Source organism: Spea bombifrons, chromosome 3 (assembly GCF_027358695.1).
Source record: "Spea bombifrons isolate aSpeBom1 chromosome 3, aSpeBom1.2.pri, whole genome shotgun sequence".
Taxonomy (NCBI): domain Eukaryota; kingdom Metazoa; phylum Chordata; class Amphibia; order Anura; family Pelobatidae; genus Spea; species Spea bombifrons.
The window spans coordinates 24,968,612-24,991,556 of NC_071089.1; the positions used below are offsets into that span (position 1 = coordinate 24,968,612).

Genomic DNA, 22,945 nt, shown 5'->3' on the forward strand with positions numbered 1-22,945 from the left:
TGTTTTATGGTTTTTGCATCACTAGCTTTCTGCTGATCTGCACATCTAGGAACTTGTGGGCTCCAGCTACCTGGAGCCTACCTTTGCGAGACACAGCCAAGACTGCCATCAGTGGGCGTTCCACTGTTGTCATGTGAAACACCCCATTTAAAGGAATGGGACCTCTCTCATGAATGGGGTGTCATGACCCAGAGGATTTGGGTGTTGAACCAGAGAAGCGGCACTTCTCCCGGAGAGTTGCCAGGTATGCTGATCCTGTGTCATAACAGCAAATGTCTGAACAGAAGTTTGGGTATTCTATTCTGGCTGAGTAAGTCCTGGTACTGCCAGAAACTCCTGGTACTGCAATGTATGCATGCTCTCCGAGTCACTCAGTAATCATCAGCAGTGAGGATTTAAATAAAACATTTAAAATAATAGACTCCAGTGATGTCATCGTGACACCATAAAGGGTACCCCATCCAGTTTCAAGAGAGATCCCTCAGGTCTTTAAAGACTTCAAATTAATCCCCAGTTAAAAAATATATATATAAATGTAAAAATAGGTTTCCAAACACCTCTTGTCCTGCCACTAGAAATCCAAAGTTCAAAAATAAGAAGAAAAAAAAACAGGATTTCTTCCGCAAATTACACAAATGTTTTTCACATATTTGTAATAAATGATAGACTTTACAGATAAGCAGAGAAAGGAGAAAACCCTATCAGGCCTTGAAAAAAACCCAAAATATCATTATTGGGTGCACTAAACAAGGAAAAGGGGCATTGTTTAACTTGTCTTGATAACAATTTGACTTTTGAGGGATTTGGAACCTTCGTAATAGACAGAGAAGTCAAAAGCTGAAACACAACGCCATAGAATCCCACCATTCTTTATATACAGGGCAGATGAGCTATAAAGAAGTAGAATGGTGGAGCAAATAATTTATTTCTTATAAAAAAAGTTCATTTATGATAATATATTATAGCCTTTTTGCAGTGGAAATTGTTGGTCATGTTGGGTGTTCCGCCAAGCATTATAATCCCCAGGAGGACAAGTTTCTTCTGTTACCTATCCTGGCCTTCTGCACCCCACAGCCACAAAAGTCTCCTCTTATCCTTCCTGCCCCGTCATGCCTTTCTACACCAGTAGGGCTAACATCCTGCAGAAGCACAGGAGATCAGGCTGGCCCTCCCTTCCGACAGCTGGAGCAGAGGAAGAAAGGGGGAAAGGAAGAAAGGTTGAGGGAAGAAAAGGGGAGTGAAAGAAGGAAGAGAGAAGAGACAGGGAAAAATGAGTAGAGGAAAGAGGGAGAGAGAAGAAAACAGTGTAAGTCATTTTAACGACGGGCATATACATTAGTATGTTGCATTTGGCCTTTTTAAACCATACACCATTCTATGTAAATTAAACAACAGTACGCGGGCTAACACTTTAGTATTACAGCTCTTGTATATTATGCAGCATGCCGTAAGTGAATGTCCACATATCAAAAAAAATCACTTGCACACCCTAACTGTAAATATAACCAGAGCAGATAGCGGAACAGACAGTACAGGAGGAAAAGCCATCCCGCGAACCTAATCACTACCAGCACAGCGTGACCGCAAATGAGACGGAAAGCAGAAGCTGTGCATTGTGGGAATGTAGTCTTCAGAGGCTATGTCTACACAGTGCGGGCGGGCGAACGGACTACGTTTCCCATGATGCGTTTGGAAGGGAAATTACTTCTCGGTGGCAGGGATGTGCACATTTTACAGCTCCTGAAGCTGGCTTCTCTTGTGAGGTGGGTGAACTGTGTCCGTCACGTCTTGTTAACGGGTAACGATGTTCACCGGGAAAGTTTATGAACGGGGATCCACGTGGCTAAGAGACGTGATTCAAGTCCCCACGTGACTCCCCAAATAAACAGCTCGGTTAAAGATCAAAATTAACTTTTTGAATGTATTTTTCTATGTACAGTTTCTTGTCTGTAAATCTGCGATCTCCTGTGGGTTCTCCTGAGACCTTGCTGATTAAGAACAGTGGGGCAGTAGGGTTTTATGAGGGATCCTGGTGGGTTTAGTTCTGCTTATAAGATCAGGGTAGCCTATTACTCTGTATAGCCTACTCTGTATAGCACTTTCATGCATATCACGGGTTAATGGGTGAGTCTGCAGAATCCCCTCAAATGTATTTGCCCCTTTTCCCCAACCACCCCCATTAAATGCTCTGCAGGCGATGCATTCGGCTGAATGCATCTCCTTGCATGTGGCGCCCCCAGCTCCAGTCAGATCCTGCACTGGCTCAGTGAACTGTGTGTGTTCTTCCCATTGGTTTGAAAGGGAGCACCTTCCTGTCATTGATTGGTTGCTTAAGCTGTTGATCATGACAGGACATCCTCCCATTGATTTCTTTGACAGCTCTTACTGTCGCTGATTGACAGCTTAAGCAACCAATAAACGGCATTCAGTATATTCCGTTAGAGTCCATGCATAACGTACCCCCATGTAAATGTTACATGAAAATTGGGGTGTACGGTTTTTTAAACCTACTGGAACCTGACTGTAGACGTAAACAACAAGTTGACTACCACCAAAAATACATGTGGGGTTATTATTGGAAACTTTATATACAGGGTTAAAAGACCCACCATTTTAATATTATTATTAATTTAATTAATATGTTAAATAAAACATCTCCACTATTGTTTTCTTGAGCCTTTGTGTGAGCTGAAGCTTCAATACCACTGCTTTGAAGCTGTTTGTATTTCCCTTACGAACAGGTTATTGTTTGTCCTATGTCCTTGTGAAGAGTTCCATCACTGTTAATATTGGTGTCAGAAATGAAGCCTCTCCAACTGATAAACAGACACTCCATGAGGTTAGGAAGCATCTTCCTCAACCAAAGCACTATTCAGGCTTGTCTGTCTACAACATGCAGTTCCCTGGGCATGAAAAAAAAAGTAAGTAGCTATGAGGACATTAATCAGGAGAAATATGCAAGCTTGGTACGGACAATAACAACCTCTAAAAGCGGACGCCAAACTCCAGAAAGAATATTTGAAGAAGACAGCTTCTTATATGGTAAAGTAGTGAAATCAAAGACCCAGACGCAAGCCTCTGAATGTAAGGTTCCTCAAAAACAGTATCCACTAAATAACCCCAGTAAAGTCAATTTATCAGAGGAGAGGACCGATCCTGGCACACCTCTAAAGATTCGTTTACCTGCTAGGAACCAAATGACAAATGGTAAAGTGCCTAGTGTCACTCGAATCCTTCAGCAAACCATGCCAATGGAACAAGCATATTATCTAGAGAGGTGGAAGCAGAGAATGATCATGGAACTAGGAGAAGAAGGCTTCATTGAATACACGGCAGGTTAATATTCACTGTATGTTGTAACATTACGTTTTATACATGACATGACAAGCTGATTTAGTTTTAGCAATGAAAAATCTAAATTGTCTTGCCGTAAGTTTCATTTCCCTGACAGCGAACTGGGATGGGATCTTAACAACATACTGCTCCTCCTCTTCCCCCCCCCCTTACAGGCTATAAAGCATACACTACACCACAGATCCACAAAAACTTTTTATTTAGGAAGGGTATCAAGTGCTGCCGCTTGAAGTTGGGGACATTTACAGTAAGAAAATTATGCGGCAGCAAACTGCAAGCCAGAAAACTAGGGTGGGTTAGAAAGCTTAACCACTGCCTGTAAGACTTTACACCCAAAAGCAGCATGTTGTGCCTGTAATGTTTAGAGAGTGTATGGAGAGATGACCAAGTTGCGCTCTTGCAGATTTGTGGAGAGGCACATGCCCTTTCATACCATGATGTAGCCATGGAATGGGTGTAATTGGACATGAAAGGGGCAGGAGCACACAAGACAGTTTGATTGTATTGTTAATCTTTCCTGAAGTTCTCCCACCCTCCTAGCTGAGGTGATGACAACAAAAAGAGATCTTGTGGGTAAGCAGTTTGAGAGGGCAATCTTCGAGAGGTTTAAAAGGAGCACAGGATAATTTTTCTAGCAACAGAAAATCCCCTTGTACATAAGGGTAGCCCGTTCAGTAGCCCTGCTGTAAGCTTGAGCCTCTGGAGATCTCTGAGAAAAGCTTCTACATGTTCTAGAATATCCACTAACTGGGGAAGAATCCAGAGTTTTCCTTGAGATAAGGGAAGGAAGCCGGTGAACACGGCTCTCCTGGGCCATAAAGCAATGATCACAATGACCTTTGCGTTGTCTTCCCTGATCTTCCTTATAAGCTTGAGAAGACAGGAGCATAATCCCAAAGGACTGAGTCTCCTGTTCATAAGGAACTGAAAAGTGGAAGATTCAAGTTTTCTTTTGTTGCCATGTAGTCTAGAGTTCCCAATCTATTTTCAAAGGGAACCTTGACTCTTGTCTGCTAACACATTTTGTGTTCCTGGGCCTTAGGGCCCCAGAAATGGTTAGGAGATACTTTTCCGCCCAATTCATGGCCTTCATGCACAACGTCCCTAGAGATGAAGATCTGGTGCCTCTCTGCTTTTTCAAAGGCTACTACTGTCATGTTGTGTGATCGCACTAGAAGTGGAAGGCCTATGATAAAAGGCTTGAATCTTAGAAGGGCCAGCCACACTGGCTTTAGTTCTAGGAGATTTGAAAAACATCTTGATTCCATTTCCTATTTATCATATGACCTGTCATGCAGGCTCCCCAACCTATGTTCGATGCATCTGTGGTAATGGGGCACCAATTGTCGTTATGAAACAACATTCCCTTCCTTAAATGACCCCGTACCTGCCACCAGACCAGGTGAATGTTTAGAAGATTGGGAATCCAGATGAATTTATCTAAGAAACATTGACTTCTCGTCATCATCATTTGTAAGAGTCTTGTGTGATTTTGCCCAAGGAACCGCTGGAATAGCAGTGACTAGAAGACCAAGAACCTTCATGTCTATTCTTGTGGAGCATCTAGAACATCAAATGAGGCCTTTGACTTCTAGCCTAATAGGGATTCCATCCTGTTCACAGAAGATAAGTCTATTATAGGATGAAAAGTTCTGTTTCGGTTCATCTTTCTTTCTACCGGTTCTATAACCCTCATCCTCTCTAGCCTCAGAACTTGAGAGTGGATATGAGAGCAGACTGGTAGGCGGGCGAACTTTCTAAAATAAATTTTTGAAAGCCAAAAAAGATCTATCCGATAACTTTCTGCAATATCGCAAGGACCCATCTGTCTTTTGTAGAGAGTTACCATTTGTGTTGGAAATAAGATAGTTGGTAGCAGCCGTGAAAAAAAGGTTTACATTGTACTACTAATGCAAGATAAGTTCTTACAGTCAGCCTTGCTATCCATAACATATAAGTCTAGAGGAAACTATAGGAATAGTGGGACACTTCCCTATGCAAGACACTGTTGTCTCCACTTATGGAGGGGATTCCCAAATTTTTACTTTGTCTCAATCTAAAGGAAAACTAGGTTTAAACCATTTTTATTGTATTTTTAAAACCTACATCATCAGAGAAAGAACTCCTCATATTTACGTTTAACTCAACACGCATTTATTTGCCAGGGCTAAAAAGACTGGCGAATCTGCATGAATGTTTGTGGCGTATTTTAGCAAATTCTCATGTTTACCTTTTTAAAAGAAACTTTCCCCTTTTTGTTCCGTTAAAGTATCAGGTGGAAGTTCATTACAGGTCGACATCCTGCAAATAACCAGAAATACATAAATACAATCAGCAGACTTCTTTTTATATAAAACAAGCAAAAAGACAAACAAAAAAAACGCGCATCTGAGATCTTGCAAAGGCTAACAAAGACAACCACACATGCCCAGAAAAAATATGGCGGCACCCTACTGGATGCCACAAGAACACATACCTGGTGAACTGCGGGGAAGAACTCCGACAGGCTTCCGAGCTAATCAACAAGGGTAACTAAAGAAAGTAACAAACACCACCTGCCTCTGCCCAGTATAGCAAATACTTTATCTATGGGGTAGTGTAGGCTTTATAGCCTGTAAGAGCAGTGTGTTCTCAGCTTTATTTTAAGATCCTGTTCTTCTCAAAAGATTTTGTATCGCATGGCAGTATACAAAACTATATGCATATTTTTAAATGATTTATTTCTATACATATGTATATTCACATGCACAACTAGTCACAAAAACATGTCTTTTTAAGCTCTCTTTTCACAGGGCAAACTTTTCCATGCACAACTGGAAGATATCATTTTGTCTCAGGAAGGTTTTTGCAAGAAGCAGGAATGGACAGACGAAGTATCTGGTTATCTAGCCAGTGTTCAGCATGTCTTGCCAGATGTAGCTGGTGTGAAGTCACTCGAAAGTGCAGTCCATCACTCAGAACTGCATTATCTGGGTCTTGTAGACTGCGTGGCTGAATACCGGTAAGAATTGTTATACTATGCATGGCAGAAGGTGTGATTATTACTTAAAGAAGCAGTCTAATGTCCCTGACACCCCTGCTATAGACAAAATTGTATTAAACTGCTCTGGGAGTAATTTTAACCCTCTGTGAGTACTTTAATATATTATCACAAAATAAAATTAAGAATCTTACCTGACACAAAAGAGATGCTTTGGTAGCAAGATCTGTACTCCGCCTCTGATCAATGGAAGCGCTTTCCTGTTACTGACTGACAGCTTAAGCAGTGTTCCCCTTGAAATCAGTTGAAAGACTCTACACTTCTTTCATGATTGGGTTGTATGTGGGCCTTTAAATTAATCCATGCTTGGAAGAATTCTAGATAAAAAAGAAAAACAATTGGACACAACAAACCTGTAAATCACCTGCAATGTTTATTAACATGCCTTTTTTGGATAAACATATTTATTTATAATGAGGCATTATTTCTATTTTTTTTTTTGCAGAAACAAGTTGTGTGTAATAGACTGGAAAACTTCTGAGAAACCAAAGCCAAATTTACAGGACACCTTTGACAATCCCCTGCAGGTGGCTGCATATATTGGAGCAATAAATCATGACAATAATTATAAATTTCAGGTGAGTATAAGAGTTTATCAAGAATCAAGGGAACTTGTATTCATAGGATGCAATAAAAAAATAGGGAAGTACAATAATCACAATTTTAAAATATATTGTAAACTCTCTGTATAGCAGAGGAGTTGTTAACCGATATCTATTGGGGATGTCATTCTTAATGAGGTATGTGGGATCCAGGAGAACGATGGTTGCGCCCACTAAAAAATAAACGAGTTCCCAGAAGGGTCTCTCCAGACCCTCCAAAGAACTCTGAGCCTAAAGGTTAAATACCAGTACTGCATTCAACCATGCAAGTCAATGGAGCCCAGCTTACTGATCACAATGTGATTGGCAAAATGTATACAAAATAAATAAAAACTTAGTAGTCTGTATAAAGTATTCTGTAGTGATGTCACCATCGAGGTAGCCATCCAGTTCCTATAAAATGTAAAAGAAAAAGTTAAAAAATATAACTCTGGCACGGAAAGAGTTAAAATACTAGCATTTTAAATGGTATGTATGGTTTGATAGGGTCAGGTGCAAAGATGTCCCAAACTGTCAGGTTATTGAGGAGGATAGGATAATGGCGGAGCCCAGAATGCAGGAACAGGAACCGGAGCGCAGCGTTTAGTAGATAATGGCCCAAAATATCGGTGTCGTAGAGGAAGCCAAGGTCTGGTACATGAGAGGAGGTAGTCAGGATAAGCCAGGTCTGGTACATGAGAGGAGGTAGTCAGGATAAGCCAGGTCTGGTACACAGGAGGGAGGGGAGAAAAAATCCAAAAGCTAGCCGAGGTCTGGTACACGAGAGGAGGTAGTCAGGGTAAGCCAGGTCTGGTACACAGGAAATCAACGGGAGAAACAAATGAACGAAGCGAATAGGAAGCACAATAACTGAGCACTGAGTAAAGCTCAGTGCTTGGTTTTAAATTTGCCGCCCATGACGGCACTGAAGTGTGTTCCCGCTGGTTCTGTTCGGGAACAATAAAGTTGCGTGAAAGGCGCGCGCACCCTTTAGCTGCAGGCACAGAAGAGGAGAAGACTGGACGCTATCCTCGATACGGTACTCTCGAGAAAGGGGTATTCAGGTGAGTTGCTGCGGCGGGGTCTGTTCCGCAGACCCTGACACAAACAGGACATGGGTGCAGACTGACCAGATGTAAAAATTCCAAAAAAATTATGTGCACCTCCCAAATGTTGTCTGTTAGCTTCCATTGTTAATAGTGAATTAGATGATACGAACAAATTAATGGTATCTTGAAAAAGCCATTCTCGTCTCGTCTAATTAGTGCGGGTACAGTCTAGAGATATAATATTGTACTGTGAACCATGTAAATTGCCACTTCCCCTTTGATTAATCTGCTTATACCGATAGCACTTCATATACCTACATTGAACATTATTTCTCTTCTAGGTTGATTGTGGCTTGATAGTGGTAGCATACAAAGATGGCTCTCCAGCCCACCCACACTTCATGGACCGTGATGCTTGCTTGCATTACTGGGACAAGTGGCTGCTGCGTTTAGAGGAGTATATACAGAAAAGGGAGGAGAAACAATAGTCAGTAACTGACCGTAGTGTCTTTTCCCTGGCGAGAGTTTGACATTCGTCGTTCATACTGTTGTGTATAATCATGCCTCCCTATGTGTTAAAGGACAATGCCAAACACAGTAATTATAAGTGTTGTCTTAAAAATAATATAACTGGTAAAAAGGGACTGTTTGGACTTGTAAATAATACACTTAAAACACAACAAATTATTGTCATACATCATAAGGTTGTACTTGGAACCCTAACTAGAATTGTTTTGTTTCTGGTAGATGACTCCTATCAATGTGTAGTGCACAGAATTATTATAACTATATAACCACATACACATACTGTTGAAGCCACGGTTAAAAGGGAAACCTACACACATGGGCCTGGCACGTACAATGCCTCTGGTATCATCAATTTTAATTTATCAAACTGGACTACATGTTGGGCTTACCGTTTTCCAACCATTGTAGTTGTTCTGGAGATACTGGTCAGTGATGTCTAACTGATAAGTGTATTTCTTATATATATGTAAGTGGTGGAATACCAATTTATTAAATCACAATTTCAGTAAATACTGGATAGATCAATAATTACCCAAATAAAATCTATTTTGGACAAAGAATATATATTATGAGGATATGTTATGCTTTTAAATGTATGGTTCACAGCACAGTAAATCATTCTTACTTTGGCTTTTAATGCTTCCGAAGTGTTTTATTGACAGTCCCATGTATATGGACTTATTTTGCCTTGTTGCACTTTGAGCGTCCTGTTCCGTTGACAAAATAATTTTTTGACAGCTAAGTATCAACAGCAACACTTTTAGGTTACAAGTGATGTGACTGCCATCCAGGGCTGGACTGGGGATAATGTGGTGACCCTTGCACTTTAAGGCTGGTGGCCGCCTAATGGTACAGCCAACAGCTGGGTATGACAGGCTGCACGTTACATTTTTATGGTCATGTAGCAGACGGGCCTTTGCTTCCTGCATTGCCCAATCTGCCACTCAGCAGGTACGTATGTGTGGGTATTTGGCCCGTGTGCCAGATAACCAGTCTGGGCCTGCTGCCACCTACAGTATGAGACCACGCTATAGTTTAATATAAATGACCGAGGGGATTATATTAATGTGTATTTCATTAAAAAAAACAAAATAATTTGCCCGGTATTGTACCCCGTATGGGTATTTGGAATATAAAAAACCAGACTGAACTTTCCTTCTTCAAAAGTAGATTCTCACAAATAATGTAGTGAAACTTTTTGCTTTAAGTTTCCTTTATGATTTAGGTGTCTTGAAAACATGAGAGAAGTGTACTAGCATAGGGGAATCAAGTACTGAATTTCATATGCTGATAAAGGTAAAGCATTCTAAATTCTATCCTTGCAAAGCTGAATTTCCTCCAAACTAGGATCCTGTGCCTTGACCGCAAAAAAAAACATAGAATTTGATGGCAGATCTAGTCTGCCACTTACACGTTTTCTGTGAGGTTGTCATTAATTACAAGATGGGCCAGACAGGTTTATGAATCTGTGATTAGCATTTTTGGCAGTATTTCCAGAACATGTGATCAAGGTTCAAAGTGGGTACACCCAGGAGTCCAATAAATGTAGCAGGTGCTGATTATTAAGTATTAGCAAATACAGCCCCCCCCCCAAAACAGAAAAAGACAGGGTGCAGAGATTTATATACTGAAAATTCTCACCTCAGATCACTCTAAAAATAATATCTTTCAAAATATCAACCAAAACACCAACAACCTACTTATAATAGAGAGGTGCAATGATGAGGAAAATTAAAATCTCAGTCGTTTGGTGGACCTCAAGCTATCTGGCTGTTCCACATATCCACCACCCCCTCCATAAAGTAAGTAAGCCTTAAATTAAGTAGAACTTTATTACATGAAATAAAAGTTAAAAAAAATCTCAGGGGAGCATAATTAATATGCAAATGACTATTCCAGTGCATGTAAGAAAAGTTGTGCATTAGTTTACCTCTACAGGCATGCAACGGTTATATTATAATTTAGGGCAGCTTCTATTGCAGGGACTGAGTACACTACACCCCCTCCCATTTCTCCTGTTGTTTTTTTCTCTGCAACAGGACACTGTCTCACATACTGACCCCCCTCCTCATCTTTCCTTACTCCCTTCTCCCACATCTCCTGTCAGCATGATCTCTGTTCTGCAGAGAGAAATCAGGGGAGACAGAAAATGACTGGAAAAGGTAAGTGAGCAGGTGCGGGGGCCAGAGAGAGACATTTTTTGGGCAACAACTTTCATTGCCAAATAAAAAAGGCCCTGTGTTCCGAAAGGACAGCAAATGGAATTCATCAGAAAACAAATAAGCCAAAAATGAACAAAAAATTGGTCTGAAATGTAAGGAGGCCCAAAACTACTGATGGTGGCCATGGGGAGCAGCATGCTGGCAGAATATGCAAATGCATTTTTGGATGGTGCGATGTGAGAGGGAAGTGTGGGCTCTGGCTCATGGTTTTGAAGTGTCAGTGTCACAGGCCGTCAGGCAGTGCTCCAGTCTTCCAGGTAAACCTTCACAGCTTGTAACACATTGCATTATGGCTCTACCCTTCGTGGCCCTGCCCTTTGTAGCTCCACCCTCACGACCCACAACTATGGCCAGTTTTTTTTTTTGGGGGGGGGGGAAGGGTGGCAACCCTGAATGTCAGTAGTGAGGCCAGATACTGTCCCGTAATGTGATTCTCATTGGAACACTGTAGAGTAAACCACAGTTTAGCTCACTTTTTGACAAGAGTCAGTTATGATAGTTACATACAACCACTTTAAATTTGAGTGACGATCTGGCCAATTTATCAGACTATCAGATTTAAAAAAAAATTTAAAAAATACTGCATCTTCTTTTTAAAAACATGGGTTTTCCATAATGTTTTCAGGTAGCTACAAATTAGCCAGGTGTATGTGTTTGGGCTGTGTCATCTTAGCCTGATCTACTAGATTGTGCCTTGTGGTAAGCAACAGAAGGACTTGGTCTTAATCATCCAGTTGAGCGGTGTTACTAATAAAAGCATTGCCGTAAAGCCTCTGTGAGGTGTTTGAATAGAGAAACTAGAGACACGGATATATAGATGACATTTTTTTTGGAACTAAAGGATACGATTTCCATGGCAATTGCCATTTAAAGGGCTCCTTCAATAAACAAAATTATCATTTAATATCTGGGGCTAGTCCACCCGTATTGACCACTAACCTAGCCCATGTACATAGCTAGACATGTTCTCGTGTATGATTATTGCTGGTACAGTGCCCTGTTTAGTTCACTTGAGCGGAAAAAACACCAAAAATGACTAGGTTCTGCAGAATATAGATCTATTGTGTAATATGCAAAGGTTACTAAGTAGTTCCTCACATTTAACCTGTGTACATGACAGGTCTGCATTCAGGAGTTTATTTATTGATGCCCATCAAGATTAGTTTTAATCAGCACTCTTTAAATAATCGTCAGTCTATAGGCATTATAAAAGAACATTCTAAAATTGGTATGAGCATCAGGGGAATTTACTAGGAAATGTGGTGTCTCGCAATCCTACCTTCCTTTGTACATACCTGTTTGTAAAAGCATTTTTAAAGATATTAAATATAGTCATTGATTTGGAATAGCAAACAATATCTGGTTGAGTTACTGGTGTGATTCATTGAAAGCTTGAAAATATATATATATTTTGATATGCGTTATGGTTAATGCAAAATAAAGAATACACATTTTTACAGTGGGTGCAATTTTTTAAAATGCATACTTTTAGACTATATACCATAAGCACTTTTATATTTAACTAACAGAAGTTTCCACAAGCTCTTTCTATAAAAGTTCCAATTTCACAAAGTATCATTTCAAAAAAGAGAGAACCAGACTGATAAACACCGCTCTGATGATATGTCAATGAGGTCATCATTCAGTAAAATGTCAATGTATGGAAGGGGATTTCTTAAAAACAGACAAGTACTTTACTGATATTATTAAACTTGAAGGAATGTGTTATATTAGGCTTTTACAGAAAATATTTCTTCAATTTATTCTTGAGGGATGTGCCCAACGAATTGAAAAAATCTCCATATATTTTTCCAAGCAGGATTGTAGTTGGAAATACTGTGCACTTGTAATGTTAATAGCACTTCTGATGATTAATTTATGGATAATGAAAGTTTTGCACTCCATCGTTCAAGAACTTACACACACACATCTACCTTGAAGTACAGGAGGGCTGGTACCTCATGTCCTGGAGAGCAGCTTAAACCTAGTAGGTCCTAGTCCCAGACTTCACCAGGACTCAAACCCTGATTTCCATGTTGATGGCCCTCATCCTTATCAGTTGGCCAGCCTGTTTTCCATAGTAACTATGACTCCACAAGCCTGGATATGATTGCCTATTCTCCTCAGTTGTGGCTGATCAAGTGTCTGTTCTCTACCTAAAAAAGCCACTTACTGTGTGTGTCTTATTATTGTGGTTCCTATTTGCCCTTTAATCAAGCCTACTGCTGCTTATACTTTACCCGTTGCCAATTCTGGACCATCTCACTTTGTTGCTTTCTCCTACAGCTGACCTGGCTGGCTACGCTTATTACCCTTCTATAAGCTCAGGAACTCAACCACCTTGGCATCTAGGGGCTACTTCCGTCAGGAGACCCTGCTGACCCAGCTGCTGGACTCCTAACCAGCTTAATATCAGTATCGTTACAGCCATAGGAAAGAATCACAAAGACAAGAGGGAGATACGGAGTTTTAGTATAAAAATCTTCTAGGGTACAGTCTTGTTAGAGGAGACACAGCCCTGAGGTCTACAAAGACAAAAATACCCTAGATATTCTGTGACCCTTAAACTAGAAATATAAAATGAAAATAATTATTTGCTGTCACCCTCCAATAAAAATAGAGGAAAATTGTATGTAAGGGAGCCCTTTGGGGGGGATTTTACTGTATGCAGGGGATTTTTTTTCCCCACTGTTCTCTTTTTTAAATTATATTATTCATACACAATTATTATATTAATAGAAAATGCATCAACAGAAAGCCCAATCTGTCCTTTAAAAAAATATAGTATATGATTTTCATACAAAAAAAAGAAAACATCTGGCTAAACAAAATTGCAAACACCAGAAACGACTGTTTTCATTCATTACTCTATACAGTGAGAAAAGACGTGGAATATGTAAACATTAATTTATTAAAAGGCACCAGCACCCATTTCATAAATATAAAAAAAATGTAAAAATGCTTAAAAAGAATACCACAGTAAATTATTTTCTCTTTTTACAATAATTACTACAAGCATTTGTATATTTGCTCTACAACTATATAGTATATCATATTTACATTCTTTACGTTGAATTCTTAGAAATAGGCTATATTGATATATATATATTAGCGAGTTTATTCTAAAAGTTAGTTGTCAGTCTTTTGGCAAAAAAATCAGTAGTTTTAGGTATATCCAGTGATGTATTAACCTTTGGTGCTGCCCTTGGCCTAACTCCTTTTGGGTCGCTGTTCTTACTACTAGGTTTTGTGGTATGATGTCATATCTCGACGCTCCTCTTTTAAGGGAAGTGCGTCAGGAAACAATGAAGGACTGTGCTGACTCAATAGCGTTAATGGGCTAGTTGGGGAGATCCATGGGGAAACCAGTCCATTTCGTAATGGTGTTGCAGCCTGAGGGTCCCTGTTATGCGGCGGGATAGGGGCTGCCGCTCCCCCGGATCTCCCACATTAGGCCTAGGCCAGAATACGTCACTGGGCGTACCACATGTCCTACTACATTACATCAATTAATGTAAAAGGCATTCAGTCTTTCTTTCTTTAAGTGTGAATTTTTCAATAAAAGGAATGTTTTATACACCATGTAAACATCTGTAAAAAAATGTCCAATAAAATCTCACTCCATCTCCTCGTTTTCCTCAGGGCTTCCCTGTAAAGCAGATGTGATTTTGTTTTGCAAAATGGCTGCCATCTTCTTGGTGGTTTTGTTCAGAAATCCACTTTTGGGGTGGGTGCCAAAAACGTGCAAGTATAAATCCTCTTGGGAGGGTCCAGTGTAGCCGCAGTCTTCGCAGACAAAGAGCTTATCTCTCCTCTGTTTGTAAGCGTAGCCCTGCTGCACCCCGTGAATTTTTTTCAGATGAGATTCCAAAGAGCAGCGCTGAGTAAATGCCTTATTACAGATTTCGCATTTGTACGGACGGATTCCTGCAACAAAACAGAAGGAAGCAGTCAGCACGCAATACTCTCACAAGTTTGGGTCACGATGCGCTAGAGCAAAACTATGCAAACATCAGCATGATTTACGCCCCGGCTACTGGGCTTTATTCACTAAAGTATGAGATTACAGGAGGAATCGTGACCTCCTAATTCCATTATGCATTAGGAAGATGAGTTTCTCCTATAAGAAAAGTAAGGCTGGGTCTGTTTAATGCAGTGACATCGCTAGGGAGGGGCACGGACCACCTATGTGACCCAATAAAATTAAATATGGTGGCTGGTGCTATAGCCTGGCACCACTAACTGCCTTAACCCTTAGATAGTCAGAGCACAAGTCAAAGGCTCCAGACAGTATCATGCACAGGAATCATATTTGAGGGAGGCATCATGCAGAACAACTTTTTGTTCCCACAAAACTGCACATATACACTTAATAAGCATAACCACATGCATTCATATACAAATATCCCCATGTAAAAACATAGACACACACACACACACACACTGGACTACCATAAACACAGATCCCAGCTCCTATCTGCAGAGTATCTCTTTTCCTGCAGGTTGATGGTTGGGGGATCGTGGCACATTAACTCTGACCCTTGCTATTTCCTTACAAGCAGAGAGTCACCCAGCATCCTCAACTGTTGCTCGCACTGCTCTAGAACATATAATCATTCTTGTAACTTATTTCCATTATAAATAATAGGGATGCACGAGCTGCCATGCTTTGGATTTTTACCAAAAACAGTTTTGGTAAACACAACGTGACCATTTGAGCGGTTATGCTATTCAATAAAAGTAGAATCTAGAATACTTTTAGTTTAAAGGCGGTCACAGATTTATAGTCACCGACAGGTTAGCAGATAGAAAACGCAATCAGGTGTAAGCTATGCCGAGCTCCATTTGGATAGATGCAATCCTACGAGGATCACAAGCCAAGGCACAGCCACAGAATCGGCAAACTTTGAGCCTGTAAAACACTCCTTGAGTGCTTGGACTTCCTGGTATTTTCCAGAGTCACTGTATGTTTTATTGGCCAATATGGGCTTGCTTGATCATATTAACCATTTGGCCGAACAGGGTTTTGCTGGCTCTATGTTTAATTATTATGCTATGCTGTTATTTTAACTCAAGCTTTCCATATGTTTCAAGAGTCAAGTAGAAAGCCATTACTATGAATGCATCTGCATAGGCATAAGAAACCTGGCCTCTATCTGAAAGGGTTCAAGGCCCAAGCATGGACATGATAATACTGTGTTTGGTCCTTAATCTAGCCTTGGAGGGGAGGAAAGTGGAAACGTGTGTAATCTATAACATCAAGGAGTAAATGAGTGGTTTGTTTCATAACACTGCTCAGACCTGTAAGTGTAACTGGGGCATATATGGCCCTTCAACTGTTTATATCTAGTTTACACTCAAAAAGAATGAAAGACAATGGTTGTATTTTGTTGAATAATGTGATGTAAAAGTTTAACCCTTTATGTATTTCCTTGCTATAGAGATCTATTTTAAAAATAAACCTGCATTCTATTAAATGTGTTCTAATCAACACCACAGTGGCCCTAAAATTCGAGTCATTATATTTTTTTTATATCTACCTACTAGAGATGTTGCTATTGAAACAGATAATATATAGAAATATATAGAACATGTACAGAAAAGTTAGTTTAGCAAACTGTTAACACAATCGCAATAATTACGCGCGGCCTGCAGAGGGCGCCAGAGAGTCAGTCTCACCTGTATGAGTCCTCACGTGTCTCTTCAGATCGAAAGTGTCGTTGAAGCCCTTGCCGCAGAAGGTGCACAGGTGCCGCTTCTCCTGGTTGTGGCATTTCATGTGGCGATTGAGCATGCGCTGTAAGCGGAAGCCTTTGCCACATATATCGCAGCTGTAAATCTCCTCACTGTAGGTTCCAGTTGTAACCTAAACGAGATATAACAATAAATACAAAGGCGTTTCTTATCACAATACTAACCACGATACGGAGCAAGGATACAAATCATCGGCCTACTTGGACAGGACTCCCATTACCATCACGCTCAGCAAGCATGTAGAGTGATGAGAGTCGTAATCCACAGCCAATGGATTTTTCTAGGTAGCAGTTGTTACTGCTCAGTACTTTAAATGCACCCCTTTTATATTAACTATACAAAGTATCAAGTATATTTTATTCACACATTACTGTTCTTATTAGCCACTGTTTGAAATATATTTTATGATTTTAATGTATTAATTATTATTATTATTAATTATTATTATTATTATTATGCATTGTATCCTCTCTTTGTTCTCTCTCTTCTCCCCAGATATTGCTGACATATTATTAATAATAAATAATAATAAACTATATAGATTATATTACAGGTTGTAAATTATTTAATTATCGAGTGACGTCATATAGCTTTTTTTTCATTTATTTCATTGTGTGATTTACAGCAAACTTTACTTTTAAAAAGGCAAAAACCTAATAAAAATCTAAAATGATTTCACTTCCAATCAAGCATAAGGGTTAATCACGTGACACTGTGCAAACACAGGGCAACAACCAGTACCAGCTAGTGAGTCAAGCTCTGAGGACCAAGATAACAGAACTCTGAAGAATCTTTAAGTAGACTTATCTTCCATGACTAATTTGGTAAATGGTTAAACAAACAAGCACAGGAGTCACAATAATGTGTGCTCTACACAACTCTGTCCAAAGTGATGTCATTCAAATCAACTGAATTGTTTGGTAGGTTTGTCTTTTTACTTCTCTTCCCCCCAAAATATCTTTAGTATAGTACCCCAGTATTTTAATCTACAGCTTCTTAATGTATCCTTCTTCCCCTAAATGCTGGGAATATACAATTGGTTTCTTAGGAGGGGAGGACAAATACCCAAGATCATGTCACAAGCACATATATTGTACACATGCATGTACCTATACATACATGGCTTTGGAGTGTGTAAGCCTTTGAGTGGCATTGATGCTTACTAGTTAGTACCTTTCCACAGGTTTAAATGGACCTCTTTGTAGTCAGCATCCTGATTATTGATCCTTTGGGACCAACAGTCACTGACTAGTTGACTAGTTACTTTCCATTCTGCTTCATTTAGCCGGATCTCATTTGTAATTAAAAGACAAGGGGAGGAAAAAAACTTTAAAGTGATCAAAGGAGCTGTGATTAAAGCTATTGAGAAAAAAGGAGACAGTCATGAGTGACTAGATCCCTGTACTGATAGGAGGTGGGAAGACCCAATTTACTAGATACCCTTAAAATACTATCTTAATATATCCCTTTTTTCTTTAAAATAATTTTGAAATTTCCAAACAGGTGAAAAACAAAAAAGGGTTAATAATGGTTATTTCTTTGTCAAAAGCATTTAAACTATCTTCAAGCTGTTAGATACAGGTCTGTGGGTCTTATTTTTAACTACCGTACTTTTGTTAAAGGAGAAGAATATGTAATAGAATCTTCAGATTGACCAAGGCTGCAAATATTATATTGTTTTCGACAAATTTGTAAAAAAAAAAAATTAAAAAAAAAAAAAAAAGAGGTTGTGAATTTCCGCAGAAAAATAATATATACCGGTATTTATAACCAGGTACATGATACATTGAAGACAACCGGTATCTGTGCCTTATGCATACGTAGTTTACGTAAGAGACAGCTGAGGTCTGAAATGAACTCTTCTTCTATGTGGATCAGTAAAATGTATCAACTTCTATTAAACACTCCATTCAATAAGAATATATCAATGTTCCTATATATATATATATATATATATATATATATATTTATATATATATATATATATATAATTATAATATATAATATATATCCATAAAATAGGGTTGGTGGAAGATTTACACATTCTGGTATCTAATAAAAAATGTTCATATCAGAGTTCTTAATGTGGTATCATCTTAAGGCATGTTTTACATCCATGCATAAAACATTGGTAAATATACAAAACACGTGTCTAATTTAACAAACATATAGTTTTTCTTCTTTAGCTCCCATGACACAGGGTCATGAGAGTTGTGCTTGAAAATAGATACGCGTAGTACTTGGCTAACATATTAATCGATACGGGGGGGGGCAAATGGAAAAGATAAGTCAAGCGATGATTCTATTTGCACATTTTAGTAAAGCCCCCTATACTACAAATCCCATCATGCTCAGCCAAGCATCTCCTATAATTATATTGAATATCCTTGAAATGCAGTGTAATAAAAGGAGTTATTTGTGCCATCAAATCAAACTCGTAATTAAAATTATATATATATATAGTGATTACCTTTATTTTGGATCTGACAGGTGATCGCTTCCCTTTAAGATCCAGGGGCTGCTCTTCTGCATCTTCTTGCCTGCTGCCCTCTGCTGTGGGGAATAAAACTTCCCCAAGGTGGTCACTGCTTTTTGGGGTTGTGGCGCCCCCATTACTGCTGCTCCTCTCGGGACTGTCTCCTGCAGGGTCACTGCTGTTACTCCAGCTGTCTTCCGTGACATACTTCAAGATGCAGTCTATGCTGTCTGCACACAAACACAGGGGAGGGGGTGAGCATCACCTGCAGCGATCAGCCAGGCCAAGTAAAGAAAGGCAAATATGTGGAATTGAGCTTTTTTCCCCCAGAAGCAACAATCACTAGAGATGGAAGGTGGAGGTGGGGAGGGAGGAGGAGGAGGAGGCAGGTGAGGGTTTTTTTTTTCTCCTACTGTTTGAACTGAGGGTGTAGTCACAATGCAAGCCTCTCATTAACAAGTCAATGGGAGAGAGCAAACAAATAGGACGTGGTTAGAAGTTGCAGTGATGGCGTGGAGTTTTCCGTTAGATTAGGAGACAAAGCTCAAGATATGATGACATAATGTAATGCCCCCTCCGCGCTCTAAGCGTGGCACCCGTATAAAGTCATGCTGCCCAAGCAATGCCCCCCCGGCAGAAGCGCGGGGACCCGGTGACCGCCACCCCAGAACCAAACCCCCCTAGTTACAAAACTATTTACAGAGATCCGATCGGAACCCAACCGTGCCACACGAGAGAGCGTTCTAAACACAAGTGATTTATATTATCATATATTATATTTATAATAAAAAATCGTTAAAATTATCATCATATAACGTGATCTTATACAGCCTCTCGCGCGGTGCGACCCCATTAAATGAAGACACGTGCGCGCACACATTATATATATATATATATAATGTATCTGTATATATGGATATAGTGTACATATAGATATAATGTATATATGGATATAATGTATATATGGATATAATGTATGTATGGATATATGTAGATCCTGCTCGGAGAGAGGATCGGGTCGCTGGCTGCCCACATGCCGGGGGTCTCCGCTCACCTGGGATGTAGGTATCCGCTCTCTCTTCGTCTGGAAGCTCATCCCAGCTGCGCACGGAGGGCGGCGGGGTCCTTCTCTTCACCAGGAAAGCCCTGGGCATGCTGATCGCTTCTAGGAAGGGCAGGGGTGCAGTCGGGATCCGCTCTCCTCTCACCTTGCGGTTTCCCTCGAAACTTTTTTCTTTCTTTCTTTTTTCCTCCACTCTTTGACCCGCTCCCTCACTCTCAGATCGATTTTCACACGGCGGGTCCGCCCAAACTCCGCTGCAGCCAAAGTCACGGCGTTAAGGTGCCCGGTGTGCCATCCGCTAGGCTATTACTACAGAGTAACCTTACCCAAAACTCGCAAGAAGAAGGTGGAATAGAAAAAAATGCACCAGGAACTGCAGCAGTGAGCATGCGTAGTGCAAATATAACGGTGTCAACAAGCCCTCTTTACCTGTCCGACCGGTTAGAGCGGCTCTGATCAGTCCCGGCCCTTCCTCAGGCTGAGTGTTTGCAGAAGAATGCAACGTCTGGGAGAAGACAAAGCGCAGCCACCAATAGTCCATTCATTGCCCGGTGGAGATAAACCCACCCGCCCTTTCAAATAAATCCAGCGGTTTAAGTTTCGTGCTTATAACTCATTAACAAAATAACGCAAGGAAATGCAAACGGACACGTTATTATTATTATTTATTATTATTATTATTTTTATTAAATGGCTGTTATTTTACATAATTTATTTTTATCAAATTATTGGATTGTTAATATTTATTAGTATTATTATTATTTTGTTATTTAATTTTATTATTAAAATAACTGTTATTTTACATATTACTGTATTGTTAATATGTATTGTCATTATATTATATTTTATCATTATTATTTAATTGTATTATGAAAATAATTATATTGTTAATATCTATTATTATTATTTCATTTTTGGAACTTATTACAATTTTTTTTCCGCATTTTTCCCCATTTTTTCCCCCAGTTTGTTATCCAGTTTCACTTATTATTTATGTATTGCAACAATGTATTCATTTGGTCTGTCTTATACAAGAGGTATTAGCAAGAAGGCTGGGTCATTGACATACCAATCCAAAAATAGTTTAAGGATTGATAATATGGGAAAATGGTGTTATCTGTAAAATTAATTGTTTAATAAAGTCTAAATGAGAACCTTTTCTGTAGACCACTCCCAGTAAATACAGTGTTTCTTCCAGACACTTAATCCTCTTAAAGTTCTTCACAGGTTCTACACAATAAATAAACCAATTTTACTGCTTTTACAGATTAAACTAAACGTTATGCATATAATAAAAAAAACTACCATGTGTAAATACCATGAGGACAGTTATCTCATCTCCCTCCCCTATAAGGTATCTCCCCCCCACACACTATATTGCTGATTGATGTTGATTGGTACAAACAGCCTTTGTAACGGTTGGTGAGGAGAAGGGAGAGAACATTGGGATAGGAAATATATGAGATAATGCTGGCTCTGCCACTAACTGCCAAAAAGAAAGCTGAAACCATAATTCAAATTATTAACTTTGGTAATGCTGAAATCCTTGAGGGAAACAATCCCCCCCTAAGCTTCAATGGAAGGGCCCCTAAAGAATCTTGAGCTCACCTTTGTAGGGGCAACATGAGTCCATACTGTGTAACAGTATAGTGGAAATAATAATAAAAGTGTATATTGTATATGTAATATTGTTTACACATTAGATAACTAAATCAGTATATGAAGTTTCACCAACAAATAATCCAACACATCTACTAAACAATCCCCATCCTTCTGTAGTGTCATCTTTGATGTTGCCTTATTGTTTTAGACTGGCCCAATCTCACCCCTGATAAGCAGGTCTGAGGGTGGCTTCTTCGGGTGCCAGGGCTATTGTTTTGAGTCGGTTACATCAAACACCACCCCAGGGAGAGGAATAATACTTCGCCCATCCCCAACACCAGGGAACAAAAAAGACAGTTAGAAAGGTATTCTCAGCCTGGCGTTAAGTATATGCATATATATATATATATATATATATATATATATATATATATATATACATGTATGTTTTAAAGGCATCATGGGTTAACCCCAGTTGCAGAATGTTAACATTTGTAAATAAAAGTGTTCAGTACTGTAAGTGTTAAACTGACCTTCTTATTGTTTATTTAAAGAGCAATAGGGTGGCTTTTATCAGCTGCGAGGGCAAAGATCAGATCGTTGTCACCGACTCCTTAAATATTATACATATATTATGGTGGTAACCTTGTGCACTTTGACATTGGGCAGCAAATAAATCCAGTAGAATTGTGAGCTGTTATGTTTGCTTGAAGGGTTAATCGGTACCCCTGGTATGTAATGAAATAACGTGTCTCCATTGTATATCGTTGGTGATCGGTCCCGGTGGAAGAATGTCCGCATTGTGCCAGGACTAAGCGGAGAGGGAAGGATCCGTTAAGCGTTTGTGTTCCAAAGGTCACCGTGAAGGTGGATCGCTATCACTTTGCATGTTTTCAGGGCCTCTGATGCCTGGGAGCTGCTCACATTTCAGGCACATTGCGGGTGAGGTGTCAGGTTAGTGAGGACTTTCCTCCTACCGCTTGGGGCGAGTGAACTAGAGAGAGGGGGGGGGCAAACTGATGTGGCGGAAACCGCAATGAGACAGAAATGTCCTTAATTAAAACTAACTTATCAGTAACTCCCAACATCCACAGCCAGGGGGAGGCAATAATAATGAGTGTTGTAGTTCACCTAGATCCTAGACCTAGAGCTGCAGGACTTGATCGATCCTGCCTTGGTGAGTATATAGAGGACCCAAGAGTGTTTGATGTTCTATGCAAACTAATGTGGTCATCCATAAGCCCTTGGGGTCTAGTACTTGCATGGATGGGGTTAA

The 22,945-nt window shown here is 39.7% G+C and overlaps 2 protein-coding genes across 2 annotated transcripts; one reads left to right on the forward strand and one right to left on the reverse strand.

The window, feature by feature from the left end:
- The first annotated feature begins 1,686 nt into the window (after positions 1 to 1,686).
- On the forward strand, positions 1,687 to 9,183 carry MGME1 (mitochondrial genome maintenance exonuclease 1). The gene is made up of 5 exons (XM_053460111.1): positions 1,687 to 1,763; positions 2,742 to 3,336; positions 6,133 to 6,355; positions 6,840 to 6,972; positions 8,366 to 9,183. The coding sequence occupies exons 2-5, from the start codon at positions 2,802 to 2,804 to the stop codon at positions 8,510 to 8,512; spliced, it is 1,038 nt and encodes a 345-aa protein (XP_053316086.1). The 5' UTR covers positions 1,687 to 1,763; positions 2,742 to 2,801; the 3' UTR covers positions 8,513 to 9,183.
- A 5,058-nt stretch (positions 9,184 to 14,241) lies between these two features.
- Positions 14,242 to 20,515, reverse strand: OVOL2 (ovo like zinc finger 2). Its single transcript, XM_053459633.1, has 4 exons — positions 20,059 to 20,515; positions 18,999 to 19,234; positions 16,454 to 16,640; positions 14,242 to 14,701 (listed from the first exon to the last, which is right to left on the reverse strand). Exons 1-4 carry the CDS (start codon positions 20,156 to 20,158, stop codon positions 14,391 to 14,393), a joined length of 834 nt encoding a protein of 277 aa, XP_053315608.1. The 5' UTR covers positions 20,159 to 20,515; the 3' UTR covers positions 14,242 to 14,390.
- Between the last annotated feature and the right edge of the window lie 2,430 nt (positions 20,516 to 22,945).